The sequence below is a fragment of the Sebastes umbrosus genome, chromosome 7 (assembly GCF_015220745.1).
Source record: "Sebastes umbrosus isolate fSebUmb1 chromosome 7, fSebUmb1.pri, whole genome shotgun sequence".
Taxonomy (NCBI): domain Eukaryota; kingdom Metazoa; phylum Chordata; class Actinopteri; order Perciformes; family Sebastidae; genus Sebastes; species Sebastes umbrosus.
The window spans coordinates 19,088,169-19,102,323 of NC_051275.1; the positions used below are offsets into that span (position 1 = coordinate 19,088,169).

At 38.1% G+C, this 14,155-nt stretch overlaps 2 protein-coding genes across 2 annotated transcripts; both read left to right on the forward strand.

Annotated features, from left to right (window-relative positions):
• Nucleotides 1-4,712: 4,712 nt before the first annotated feature.
• Nucleotides 4,713-8,518, forward strand: im:7138535 (uncharacterized protein LOC797998 homolog). Its single transcript, XM_037774321.1, has 8 exons — nucleotides 4,713-4,876; nucleotides 4,998-5,104; nucleotides 6,767-6,892; nucleotides 7,015-7,274; nucleotides 7,365-7,445; nucleotides 7,536-7,652; nucleotides 7,786-7,932; nucleotides 8,027-8,518. Exons 1-8 carry the CDS (start codon nucleotides 4,833-4,835, stop codon nucleotides 8,198-8,200), a joined length of 1,056 nt encoding a protein of 351 aa, XP_037630249.1. The 5' UTR covers nucleotides 4,713-4,832; the 3' UTR covers nucleotides 8,201-8,518.
• A 2,442-nt stretch (nucleotides 8,519-10,960) lies between these two features.
• On the forward strand, nucleotides 10,961-14,077 carry chchd2 (coiled-coil-helix-coiled-coil-helix domain containing 2). Its single transcript, XM_037775289.1, has 4 exons — nucleotides 10,961-11,121; nucleotides 12,156-12,417; nucleotides 12,869-13,070; nucleotides 13,675-14,077. The coding sequence occupies exons 1-4, from the start codon at nucleotides 11,072-11,074 to the stop codon at nucleotides 13,683-13,685; spliced, it is 525 nt and encodes a 174-aa protein (XP_037631217.1). The 5' UTR covers nucleotides 10,961-11,071; the 3' UTR covers nucleotides 13,686-14,077.
• Nucleotides 14,078-14,155: the final 78 nt, after the last annotated feature.

A 14,155-nucleotide genomic window follows, 5' to 3' on the forward strand; every position in this document is an offset into this window, starting at 1 on the left:
TAGCACAATAAACTCAGGCTTCACCTTTTTTTTCGGTCAGAATATTAAAGCAGCAGGATGCGAGATCGGAGCAAATATGATTTAAAAAAAGTTATTTTTATAAAATGGTCACTTTATCCTGACAGTAGTGCATGAGACAGGTAATCTGAAAAAAAATGATGTGCCTCCGGTGTCCTCCGGTGCTCCTAATGGCATCTGCAAGATTTCACAGACCAGAGGAAAACAACAAAACAGAGCCGAGCTGGAGCCTGCCGTCTCTGAGCAGCTGTCAATCAATATTCTGTTACTGTAATGCCTATTTCTCACATTAAATGTTTTCAGAAACATCTTGTAGTGTACTGTTTAGCTGTAAAATGAGAAAGTTTGTGACTCGGCAGCCATGTTGAGATCAGTTGAGGAAATACCAAACACCGCCCACCAGCCAGAGCACAGCCAATAGAAATGATCTCTCTGAAATGACCTGTGATTGGCCAAAGTCTCCCATCACGGGTAGATTTGTTAAAGCCTGAAAACAGAGCCATGATGAGGTGCAGAAGTCTAGTTATCTCTCAGAACACTTGAATTACAACATGCTGAAAGGTTATTATGGAATTGTTGCCCAATGATGCCAAAAACGTACTGCCTACTGCAGGTTGAACTACTAACATTCCATCTCCGTGAGTCTTCAGTATTATGTATACACGTCATATTCATACTGGAACTTGAGAAATTACTCATGGTCCTATAGTATTAATATCATTGTCTGTAATGACTCAGAAAATACAGAACTTAAAAAGCACAAATTCAAAAGCAGCTCACTGTCCAAAATCCTTTTAATCAGTCTGAAAAACAAGCAGGAGTCACAAAACCGAGGAGGGATAGGCAAAAACTTCAACAGGTAAACAGGCAAGGTATCTAAAGGGCTCTAAATAAACAGGTTATGGAATGCAAGATAGCACGGCATATAACTCAGATAACCTGGCAGAGGACAAGTGAACCTGTGCTGGTACATGAATGAGTGGCTGCTGAGGATAATGAGGCCCAGCAGGTGTAGATATGGGCGGGGAGGCTAGGGAGAGGGAAATGAGGTGAATGCAGGGCAGATGAGGGTAACAGGATCTGTAAAGACAGGAGAGTGAGTGATCAGGCAGGTGAACAAAGGGCAGAAGCATTAAATATATAAATATGTTTTTCGGTATGACTCTTTCATATCAGTCCCACACCACACAAGCATTCATTTTTCTTTCTTTTTTTACTGCATCTTGTCTTCATTTTACTGTTGCTTATTCATATGTGCCCTATTCTGTCTATTTGTTCCCAATGCATTTTTTTAAAACCAAGTGCACCAATTTTGTTACCGCTTGACATTAGAGGTCGGTGATATAAATGACATGAGGTAGGTACGAAAAACACATTTTACAAGTCTCTATATAAATGTACATACCAACTACTTTACGCTAGATAGAAGAAGTAAAACAAAAATACAATAAAATAGAGTTAAAGATATATCTCTGTTGTGCAAAATGAAAGTAAACTAAGTGTTGTGCATTGCCACGCAGAAGATAAGACTCCTCTCCCGGCACAGAGGAGAGTGTGTCTTCCTTCAAAGAGTGACTGTTTAATTTTGCATCAATATAATGAAGTTCCTTGAATCTGTAAGTATTTAATTAACAGCATTAGACTTTTTTTAATGGATTTTCCAGAAAATTGATCAGCTGCCGATTATATCGATATTGTGTACACGCACTCCTACTCACCTATTATTCCAATAAAACTTGTCTAACAAGAAAAATTTCGTATTTTTTTAATTTGTAATACATTTTGGACACTGCACTGTTTGCATGGTATGCACTGCACATATAACCAGAAACATATTTATATAGTATATTCAGGCCTATATGATATTTTGTGTGACAGTGAATACAACTGTGAGGAAATCAATCTTTGAATCATCCATCCACCCAACAAGTGCTCAACAAGACCACCGAGAGGGGAGTGTCTGCCTGCTTTGTCTGGCTGCTTGCCAGAGGTCAAAGGTCAGCCCCCACAAGGTTTCATGGAGCACGGGGGCAGTGTCGGGGGAATAAAAGACGCAGCATCCTGACGCATGGCAGGGCTTTTGTTGTCGGGGGCGGCACGGCTTCTGTACATATGGCAACGGGGGCAGAGTAAACGTAGAAGGCTCAGTGTTGACGTGCACACCGCCGTCTTCATTGTTCATGTTCAGTTCACAGGCTGCTGATTTAGGGGCTTGATGCCGTAAGTGTGACACATGTGGTCAAGCAGTGCTCAGAAGAGGAGGCAACACATTCAGACAAAGCTAATGAAGCACGTGTGTTTGTCTGCCTCAGCGTGTGTAGATACAGTGATAAGTCAGAGGAAGAGGAAGGCACAGTCTTATTAGGTATGAGGCAAAAGCTCAATATCAACTGCAAAGTTTTGTGCTGTAAGAGCTTCTGCAGGAGCTTTAAAGAAGACCCGAAGCTGCCAAAGCTGAACCGACAACCGTAAAAACCTGGATGATGTTTTAAACCAAAGAAGTGTTGCCAGTGTTTGCTGACAACAATAATGCTGTATAAATTATAACAGTGTCGGTGTGCACAACCAGCTCTACTGAAGCAAACATTAGCACCATCAGCAACACCTGTTATGGTGTTGAGAGTGCTGAGTGTGTCAAATTATGCCCTATGAGTAAAGGGCACATAAATATTAAAGATCATAATGATGATGAAGAGAATAATGGAGCAGAGCCAAAACATGGTGAGTGACACTATATATTATGATTTTCTTAGTCAGGAAAGATCACCTCCAGTAAATAAGGCCCCCAAATCATTACGTCCATCATGACCAGAGGATGGAAGCTGATGTAATTACATCCATAGAGTTGCGTTTGGCTACTGCTAATTAATATATATCCATATTTTTACATGACTAAGAAGAGCTGTTTTAAGGATGCATTAAAAACAAGCAGTTGGAATTAATTCCAACCAACACTATTGTCTTTACTGTTTCACTCTTACTTAACGTTGCGCTTAACTTCATTTTATTTAAGCTAAATCTATTATTTAATATTTTTCCTTTTCTCTCTCTTTTATTTTTTATTTTATTTTATTTTATTTTATTTTATTTATTATTATTATTATTATTATTATTATTATTATTATTATTATTATTATTTATGTCTGCAAAAAAAAATTGGACAAAAAAAAAAGTAAGCAGTTCAGTGCATTTTCATAGTGTATGAAAAGTGAAATACACCATTATGCAGAAAAGCTCCTCATATATTATTACTGGATTTTATTCTCACTGAAACATTAACATGTAAGCTGCATTTAAATGTCCTTTATTCAGTGCTTCATCATGTCTTATAAACTGTAACTGCAGTAAAAAGTACAATATTTCTTCCTGAAATGTAGTGGCTTAGAAATATTTGCATAAAATGAAAATACTCCAGTAGTACAAGTACTTCAAGACTGTAACTTAACTGTAGTACATGATTAAATGTCCTTTAATCTCTGAGGGCCAGTTGTAACACCAATTTAAGTGCTGTTTTAACTCCAGGCCATCACAGACCTCTAGTGGCTCCTGGTGGACAAACATGTGAAACACATCAATGAGTTCCCTTCCAGGAGAGTTTTGAGTGAGAGACGTGATAGTAAAGAAACTGTGACACATGTTATATCAGTATATCAGATGTTTTTATTCAATGAAGAGTGACAAGAAGTTTCTCCTCAGAAGAGGCTGAGGGAGTGTCAAAGAAAACAAAAAATATTAATAGTATTATATGGAAAGTAGAGGACGGTTACCATCACATACTACTCAATCCGGACAGTTTTTGGCTTTAGAAAATAATTTGAAACTTTTCTTTAAATATCCTACTCGCAGAATCAGTGACATCTTTAAAATCACTTCTCAAAATTATCTTTTTTTTATTTCTTTTTTTTGTTATTAATGAAAGCACAGTGTTATTTCCAACATGTCCTATCTGTTTTAATATTATTATTTTTATCTTATATTATTGTTGGGTACTTTGTTCCATTTAATTTTTTTACTACATTGTATAAATAAAGTTTATTATCATTATTATTACTTTACTCACAATTGTGACGATCCCTCTGTGTGCTTTAAAGCCTGAGCATGCAGCAGTCTGTGTTGGCAGATCTCCCTGCACATCATACCTCTGTTCCTTGCTTTTTAGTTCCTTTTCTTTCTTTTATTTTTTTTTACATATGAAATACATTTGACTGTGCAATATATCCTTCGCTATACCTCAAGTGCAACTACCTTTCTTTACATTTTATTTATTACATCTACCCTACCTATTTTACAAGTGCAATTACCTCTGTTTACATTACATCTATTTTGTTCCTTTAGTGTAATATCTCTGTTTATTTTTATTTATTACATCTACTTTAAGTGTTTTATTTGCTTTATAACTGTGTGTGTGTTTTACCTGTTTTATGTTTTACCCGCCTCGTTTAGTCTTGTCAAGTATTTGTTTTAATGTATAGTATATTGTATAAAGCCCATTTTCTTTTAATTTGTATAGATTTTTTTAACATATTTTGTAAGATTTTTTTTTTTGTAATTTTAGTATTTAGTTAATTTTTTTCTTGTATTTATTTTATAGCTCTCTGTTGTGTGAATTATTATTATTATTTTTATTAAATTATTATGGAAGCATTACACACTCCCAGCCAGCAGGTTGCAGTATGTGAGCTTCAGTTAATACTGTAAAAAGAGGAAGCACAATTTATAAACACACTTTGAACTTTTATGAGTTGGATAGAAGTGACTTACTGAAACAGGCAGTAGAAACAGGTTTACATCAATTGTTTACTATTACAGTGACCATGGAGAGGAGCGCAGGGACAGTTTCATCCATTAAAGCTTTAGGGTGAGTAACGTTTAACTACTTCCTCGTTTGCTGCGTGGTCACATGCCTTCAGTTGTCTTTCCAGTATGTTAGGACACTTGTCGACAGGTAACTTCACCTGTGGTCTCTACTTCCTGCTCAGGTACCCGAGCAGCTGCTGCCTCTCACAGTGTACCTGTGATGAACTGCCCTGTCCTCTGCTCACCTGGCTGACTGCACAGCTCACCTCTGTCTGTCCACAGCTACAAGGTTTCTATTTACACTCCTCTGTCTGTGTTTGATGCAGTAAACTACAGTCCACTCATACCTGTTAAATCCGCAGGTGGTGCTTTTTATAACTGTGCATACAGTACAATAATATCTGGTTAGTTTTTTATTATTATTAATAATAATAATAATAAACTTTTTGTATAGCACCTTTCCAAACATAGTTACAAAGAGCTTTACATAAGTGAAAATAGTGCAAACATCAAGATAAAAACAATACAGAATAAAATCATAAAAACATAAGCCAAAATAAAATGTTGAACATAATACTTTTGTACTAAAAATCAACAATAAGGAAATTTAAAACAAGGGATTGCTATAAAAAGGCTTTCCTGTAAAGGTAGGTTTTGAGGCATGATTTAAAAGAAGGAATAAAGGGAATTACAGTAGTCTAATCGGGATGAGATGAATGTATGGATGACTATTTCTAGGCCCGTTTGGGTAATGAAACGTTTGATTTTAGAGATGTTCCGTAGCTGGAGAAAACATGACTGAATTACATTGGTAATCTGTGCATCAAAGCAGAGCTCGGAGTCAAAGTCCACACCCAGGTTGCGGGCGGACTGCATGATGTTAGACGACAGGTCGCCAAGAGTCTATGCTAATTCATTAATCCGGTTTGGGGGGCCAAATAGAAGCACTTCAGATTTTGAGTCATTTAGCTGAAGGAAATTTTGTGACATCCAGCATTTTATATCTGAGCGACAGTCCATAATATCAGAGAGTTTGTCTGTGTTGCTACCAGTCAGTGGGACATAAAGTTGAGTGTCGTCCGCGTAACAGTGGAAACTAATATTGTATCTGCTGATTATCTGACCCAGGGGAAGCATATAAATAGAAAATAATATATGACCAAGAATTGACCCTTGGGGGACCCCACATGAGAGGGGGGCTGGGAATGAGAACCCAAAACAACTGAGAAATGTCTGTCAGTGAGGTTTAAGTGAAACCAAGGACGATGACCTGAAATTTATTACAACTGTTTCTACATTTAAAAACAAAGTGAAATTATTTGTATTAGTTACAGTCTGTGTCTGTAGTTTATGTTTATGGGGTTTGTTTTTGTGGTTCTCCTCTTTGGGGGGGTGGTGGTTTTGTATTTTTTCTTTTATTGTTAAGATAAACCTTTATTGAAGGACGTTTTCATACTAAAGATGCTCAGTATAAATAGCAAAATAAATAAATAATTACATATTTATACTATACATTCATCGTAAAATGAAAAAATAATATCTTACAGCTCGACCGATTAAAGGGACTTTTTGTAAGAATCAGAAATTGGTTGTAACAGTAACACCTGTGGCCGTTAAATCAACGAAAGTCAGCGTTCTGTTGCTCGCGCTCGCCCTTGTGCACGTGCTACCTGAATGTGAGCGAGCATCCGTCAAAATAGTGAGGCGACACACATCAGCTAAAACGACAATATCACAATATCACTCTATATTTCACCTAGAAATGGTTGTCCAATGCATTACTGAAAGTGCAGGGTGCCGTGTACTATATTATACTGGACTATACTGTACAGGACGGTTCTTCTATTTTGTTTATGATATTCTTCTGTACTTGTTGCTTTATGCCTTTTAAAATAAAACTTGTTGAAATGTGCTGTATAAATAACATTGCCTTGTCTTTCCTCTGTTTTAGACTCAAGCAGGACAGGTGACGTCTTGCTGGTGGGAGAGTTGAGAGCTTTACTGTCAAACATGTTATCTCCCCTCACTGCGCTGACCTCAGAGGTGCTGGGGCCGTCCATCCTCAACAAAGTCACTGGTGAGAAATAACAGGAGTCTGGTGACTTCTGTTGTAGAGTAACAGATGATTGTCGTGCCCATGGATTTGTACATTTCCTGCTCAACTTTTTAAATGAGGGGTGTCATTGTTTAATCCTATAGAGTTCCTAGTATCAGAATTGCAAGCGGCTCGAATAATGAAGCACAAGGAACTGCATCCTGAGGAGAAGACAACAGGAGAGGAGTCTGAAAAGGAGCAGCGAGCTGAACATCGCAGCCATGAACTCACTGAGTTTTGTCAGGAATATGAAGATGACGCTGACAAAGAGAGAAGGAAGGCGGAGATGCAGGCAGAATGGGTATTACTGCTGCACGCCCTCGACATGGACACCTCCTGTCAATTTACAGATGTGCTGAGTGAGGTAAGTCTGATATAAGAGAGCCTGAGATGTGTATAAGTCAAGACTACAAGCTGAGAAGCACTCAAAGGATTTTTTTTTATTTTAATGCAGGTGGAGTCGAGGCTTACTCGTCTGCCATGTGGCGACATGACAAACCCGCTTCTGAACACCAGCCTCAGCTCAGAGCAGTGGGTATGTTACCAGTTCATTACACATCATCATGTAACTCTAACATGAGCTTTAACGTAACATTACTACCTTATTTTCTTATCTGTTTCTCAGGTGCAAGTTAAAAAGATCAATCAAGTTTTGTCAGAGGACTATAAGTGTCGGCGGCAAATGATGATCAAACGCTTCCAGGTTACACTTCAGTCGTTTGCATGGGGAGAAAATCAAAAGGTAGGCAATCACTGCATCTGTTAAAACTCACTTCAGCTCTCGTATAAATATATCTCTTGCTGCAGCAGGTAATCTGAGGACAACAGATATGATAACAACAAACATCCCAGTTCAATCAGTCCTTTATTTACAGGAGCGCAGTGAAGCGCTGGCCTCAGTGCCTCCTCTTTCATCCCTCGCCAGCTCCTCCCGAGTCTCCCCGTCTCTTCTGATCGCCGCCAGAGAGGATCAGTCCTTCATTGAGCCAATCAAAGCTGGAAAAAGCACCCCCGTCTACAAGGTACGACCGTGAACCGTTATAAACCATGCCTGTGTTTCTGAATGAAGTGCTCAGAAAACAGATCTGGCCTCTAACTCTTATTTGGTCTCACTAGACGTTGATGGGCAGCGTACCAGACAGAGGAGGACGACCGGGGGAAATTGAGCCGCCTATGCCAGCGTGGGAAGGTCGAAAAGCGAAAGGAAACAGGTCAGGACGAGGAGGCGGAGGCGGACAACATCAACGACAGAAATTTTCAGAAAAAAAGAAGAAAGGGAAAAGAGAGTAACATGTGGTGACAATTCTTAACTGCTTAATTTGAGAAATAAGTGATAATTTTTCTTTATTTAAATCCTTATCATGAAATGAAATACGGCTGTGGAATATAATTTTATACTTAAATTGGGGTGCATAATTCTTAGTTATAGTACACATACAGCTATTCTAAAATAGCTTCTCATTGCTATAATGTACTGGTGTATGGCCAGATATTTTTGTAAAAGTTTTGTTGAGAAAAATAATACTTGATTTGATTTTTTTTATGTGTTGGCTTTGCACATTTATATATAGGTTTGTTTGCTAAATAAAAAACCTGTTAAACACAGAATTGTGATATTTTGTGTAATGTAATGTGCAACATTGGTAATGTTTTCATGCTTAAGACAGCCTAGCAATGACTGTTTATTTACCAATTAGCATTTAATATGTAGCCTTTATTTTTACAGAGAAAACATAACACTAATGTAAATTATATTCTCATCTATTAACTATTTTTACAATACACCAGAAAAACGAATTGGTTTAGCTTTATTTAGCTGTGTTTAGCTGAATTTCGGCAGGAATTCCGAGGTCTAAATCCAGGCAACCCTCAAATGATAATTAAGTGATTGATTCACCCAAGACATTTTTCTACTGAATGATTTGAACACACCTTGTCTTTAAGTTCAAAAGAGGCATCTGAAGCAGAATGTGAGCTAAATCTTTTTTCAACACAATACTCAATGTAATTTATGTAAACAAGTATCTCATTTAAAACCCTCTAGTCAGAATTTACTGTGAAAAGCAGCCGAGAGCTCACCTTTTATCAAAAAATGTCATATCCATTTAAACTAAAAATTGGAATTGAAGGCTGATCAGCATCTGTACAATTTTCCTAAAACTCTCTCACTGATGAAACTTTATTTCAATAAAGATCAATACTTTATCACATATCTTCAAAAAGCTGTGTAGAAAACAAACATAACAACTCTCCATTATAACCTTCCCCAAATTAGTAAACACAAGGTTCTCTGGAGAAATTTAACCCAAACACAATGCATGCTGGGAAGTGAGCTAACAACCTTTCTAAACAACTGGATTTGATGAGTTCAAGTTCCTAAAGTCTGAGGACTGGCTTGGTTTGTTGCTACAACTGAACTTTAAATGCTGATAAGTTTAAACATATCCACCACCGTAGCTTCTTGATCACTTTAAGCATTCCTCATTGAAACTAATATGAACAAAAAGCTGCTGGCACACTGCAATAAAATGATAGTAAATGAGAAAATAGCTTTCAAAATTACAAAAAAGATGTCAAACATTAAGGAATATGTTTTCTGCTAATTCTTGTGGACTCAAATGACTGATATGATAAATGCAGAGATTGGTGGAATTTATTGAGCTTTGAGAAGAGCACCAGTTGGAGCTGAACATGGAGGATGAGGAGGAGGAATAAGCATCTCTGGTGCACAGCTCTCGTAGAAAGAATTATCTTAGATCTCCCCCAAAAAAACTTTTAACGGGAAAAGATGGGAGAAGCCTCAGGAAGAGCAACAGAGGAGGGATATCCTCTTCCAGGACGTCTGTGAAGTCCACCAGGGCCTGAAGAAATACCACAAAGAAAATGTGTCATGTGAAAATGTCATACAGCTCCAAAGGTAGGTCTTTATATGGATATTGGATAATTCCTCCTCAGCATTATCAGTATGCAGATAATCTTCTCACTTTCATTCATGATGTACATGGCCTGTACAGTAACCTGTGTCCCAAAATATTCAGTATTCTCAATCTAGTCCACCAAGTGTTTACCATTTTGTAAAACTGTCTGATTCTTTAGTTCTTGAGAATTACATTTTCAAAAATATGAAAATCAAATGTCCTACCTGGTCGCCTCTGCTGCGTGGACACCCTGCTGTCTTTGCCTGGCGAGCGGAGACTCTTCTTCCTCTGCTGTGGTTGTGGTCTTGCAGGTTGATCGGCTCAGCACGCTGCAACAATACACACTCATGTTAGAATGAGAAATTCAACTGTGCAATGTGAATTTCATTTTGAAATGATGACATTTTCACATGCAAACTAAAATTTGAACTTGTTTAAATATAATAAAGTAACATGTGTTTTTTACAAGTTACTTTTTTGTAAGGGATGTTGTTCCCTAAAATGTCCACATAAAAGGGTCAGATTAACCTTAAAGGGTTTTTTGCTGCTGGGTCTATTTCTGCTGAGATATTACCTGACCCCAAATTTGCTGTGAATAAATAGGCCTATTTTAATTCAGGAATATGCAAAATGACCTCACAAAATTGAAATAATAAAGGTCTTTTTTTCTTAAAAATAAAGGTAATAAAGCAGGACACACATTTAATATGTTTGGTATTATGTTTTAGTGCTGCATATTCTTACAAACAAATTAATTAACTCGCACGAACCACTAATTGTCATACTGTATGAAAATATAATCTCACATATCTGCTGGGAATTACTAATTCAAGTACTTCAGAGTTGTACTCATTCCTACACTTAAATTCACATTAGCACTGTGTGTCCCAGCTGGGAGCTGGGTGATATATACATTTGTGATATAAATTATCATTAGACACAAAACATTTTTTATTTTATTTACGTTATCTCTCCGTCATGCCGGTGTTATGGTGAAGTCGGTTCCCCAGTCGAATAGTGTTCCTCACCTGTTAAAATGATGGCGCCCCCAATGGTTGGTTTAGTGTCAGGTAGGGGGAACACATATCGACGTGTAACAGTACTCCACATAACACCGGAAGTTGTCCGGGAGACACATGATGTAACACACGGAAAGTTCCGGAACAGCTAAAGGTCGACAGAGCAGCATCACGTCTCTTTTTACCAGCTCAGTAAACACATAAACAATACTAATAACTACAACATGCCGAGAGGAAGCAGAAGCAGGACCTCCAGGATGGCTCCCCCAGCCAGGTAACATCTGATATTTAACGTTTAATAATAAAATAGTTAAACAGTTCATGAGGATGATGTGGATGCTAATGTAGCTGCTAGCAGGCTACGTATGTTAGCTCGTGCTAGTCAGGGATATTTACCTACAATCAGCAGCTTGAACTAACTTATCATGATTATTGTTGTACAACATAATCTCTTCCTTTTGTACCAGGAAACTGGTGATTGCTCAAAAGTCATTGACAAATGTAATGAAGGTCACAGACAGTGTGTAATCTGCATCATGGTCTTTTAAAGTTGCTCTAATGTGACCTCAAGTGACACCATGCCAGAGCTTCATACAGGTTTCACACTACCTTGTTATAGCACTGATGTTTTCTACTGTTTTATCACTCTGTGCACACTTTGAATAGCTTTTTGTATAAGATTCATCAAGTGCATAGATGTGTATGTATTTCTTTGTTTATTTGTTTATTTGTTTATTTGTTTTGCACAATTTAAGACTGTATGAATATAAAGAAATAATATGACTACATAATAGTGATGACAAACAATTAGGACAAGATATATATAATAACAATAACAATACAGTAAATATATCAAAAAAGATATGTGTGTTGCGTGGAAGTGTATGGTTAGTGTTTGTGAGGAGGATATTGATTTAAATATCTATAAAGACTTCTGGGCAATTGTAGCCAACAACATTGTGAGTGGGAAAAAATAAAAAACAGAAAAACAGATACATGGACACCATGGGGGAAAAGCAATTACAAGACCAATTAAATTACACTTTAAGCGACTTTTGAAACATTTGACAGATGAACAGTTTATTGATAGATGTGAAAAGCTACTCCATAATTTGGTTCCCCAAATTGTATGTATGTAATTTTAAGCTCAGAGGTTTCCCATTGTCAAACTTTTGCCCTGATGACTGTGTAAAGACAGAAAGCTTGGCTTTTTAATTAAATATTTCCATTAAGCCTGATACCACCACATAACAGGTTGTGTCAGTTGTTGATCATGTTGAGATTGTAATTTTAACTTTCTCTTTACAGCCGGGCTCCACCATCACCACCCCCTATGGCCAGGGCTGCACCTCCTCCCTCCTATGCACCGGCTCCAATGCATGCTGCTCCATCTGCAGTGGGTGCTCCAGCTGCTGCAGCACCCAGGCAGCCGGGTATGTTTGCCCAGATGGCGACTACAGCTGCCGGAGTGGCGGTGGGCTCTGCAGTAGGACACACCATCGGCCACGCCATGACTGGAGGCTTCGGCGGAGGAAGTTCAGAGTCTGCCAAGCCTGACGTTACGTACCAGGTAAACAAACTGTGGTTTAGCCGGCTCTTAAGACTGGAATAGCCTCGGGGCAGATTACTGTGTCTGACATGTGATAGGTAGGTAGCGGTAACAAAAAAACATGTGTGTTTGTTTTTTGGGGGTTGGTGGAGGAGGCAAAGTAGTGATGAACAAACATCACTCGTAGCTTGTAGGCTACAAACTTAAAACAAATCTCAAGGGAAACATGTAAAACTTAGCCATATGTCGTATATCTTGACATGTGAGACATCTTCAAACGTTTTGACACTTGCATGACATATCATCATGTTGGGCATTTCAATATTTTATGGATGTGTTAACAATATCTGGTAGTGTTGACGAGAAGATGTCACTTTTATCATTGTGACAGAAAAATAAAGAACTTATCCTCAAAATACCATTTGTACAGTAGATGTGTGAAGGATCCCATCATCTGCCTTGTGTCTTTCAGGAGCAGCAGCAGGCCCAGCCGTACCAAGCTCAGCCCATGTACCAGCAGCAGCCACAATCCATGTACCAGCAGGAGGCCCCTCAGCGGCAGCAGGCCTGCTCCTATGAGCTCAAACAGTTCATCGATTGTGCCCAAAACCAGAGCGACTATAAGCTCTGTGAGGGCTTCAGTGAGGTGCTGAGAGAGTGCAAGTCCTTTAACGGTGAGTGAAAAGAGGAGTTGTATGAAATTAGATTATCAATGAAGTTACAGGTTGTTGAGAGGTTTGTCTGGCAGCCTAGCAGTGCAGTCTTGGCCCATTAATGTAACTGTAGCATTATCATTTTTCTTTTGAAAGACTCACATTCTTAGTTTATACCAGTATTCAGTCTATTGTCTCTGTAGTCTTGTTGTTGCCAAATAAGTAGGCATTGCACAGGCACTTAGTCATCCAGATGTCTTTCTTAAGATTATTTTTTGGGCTTTTTTGCCTTTTATTAGATAGTGACAGTGATAGTTATGAAAGGGGGAGAGAGAGGGTATGACATACAGCAAAGGGCCGCAAGCCGGATTCGAACCCCGGGCCGCTGTGGTAAGGACTCAACCTTGATACATGGGGAACCTGCTCTACCAGGTGACATCCAGACGTCATAGCCAGATGACTTTGCACCATGCGCGTCATGATGTGATGTAATGTGCTGCAATATACATTGTGGCCATAGGGAGGCGTTGTACTGAAGGATTTTTAAATTTGGCAAATAAATTATTACAAATCATGGGAACTAAGTTTGAAAACTTATCTGATTGAACTTTTATTTTCTCCACAGGTCTGTCATGAGACTGAAACGAAAACCTGGAGAGTGAAAACGCACACACAAACTGTAATAAAGCAACCATGCTGGATATTAAGGTGTTAATTCACAATAGATCAATAAACATGCTTTAGTTTGACAGCTGATTTTCATCAGACAGCTCATCGCGTTGATTCTCAGGACAGTGCTGCAGAATTTGTTATGATAGTCTTATAAATAATGTTTATATATTTTGCTGTGTGTTGATTTCAGTTGTGTGTGTTTTTCATTAGCTTTAGTGCTTAATTTAAATCGCTGAATGGCATTTGTTGCTCATAATAACTTGTAAAAAAATCACCAGTTTCTGGATTACGGATGTCTGCAGTTGGTTTCTAACATGTTTAGGTTTCAAAATAATAAAGCACTTGAATCATAAAAACAATGTGAGGTATGTGTATTATTACACGGGGCTTTCTAAGAATCATTTATATTTTTACAACACAATTTCTTTAATTAG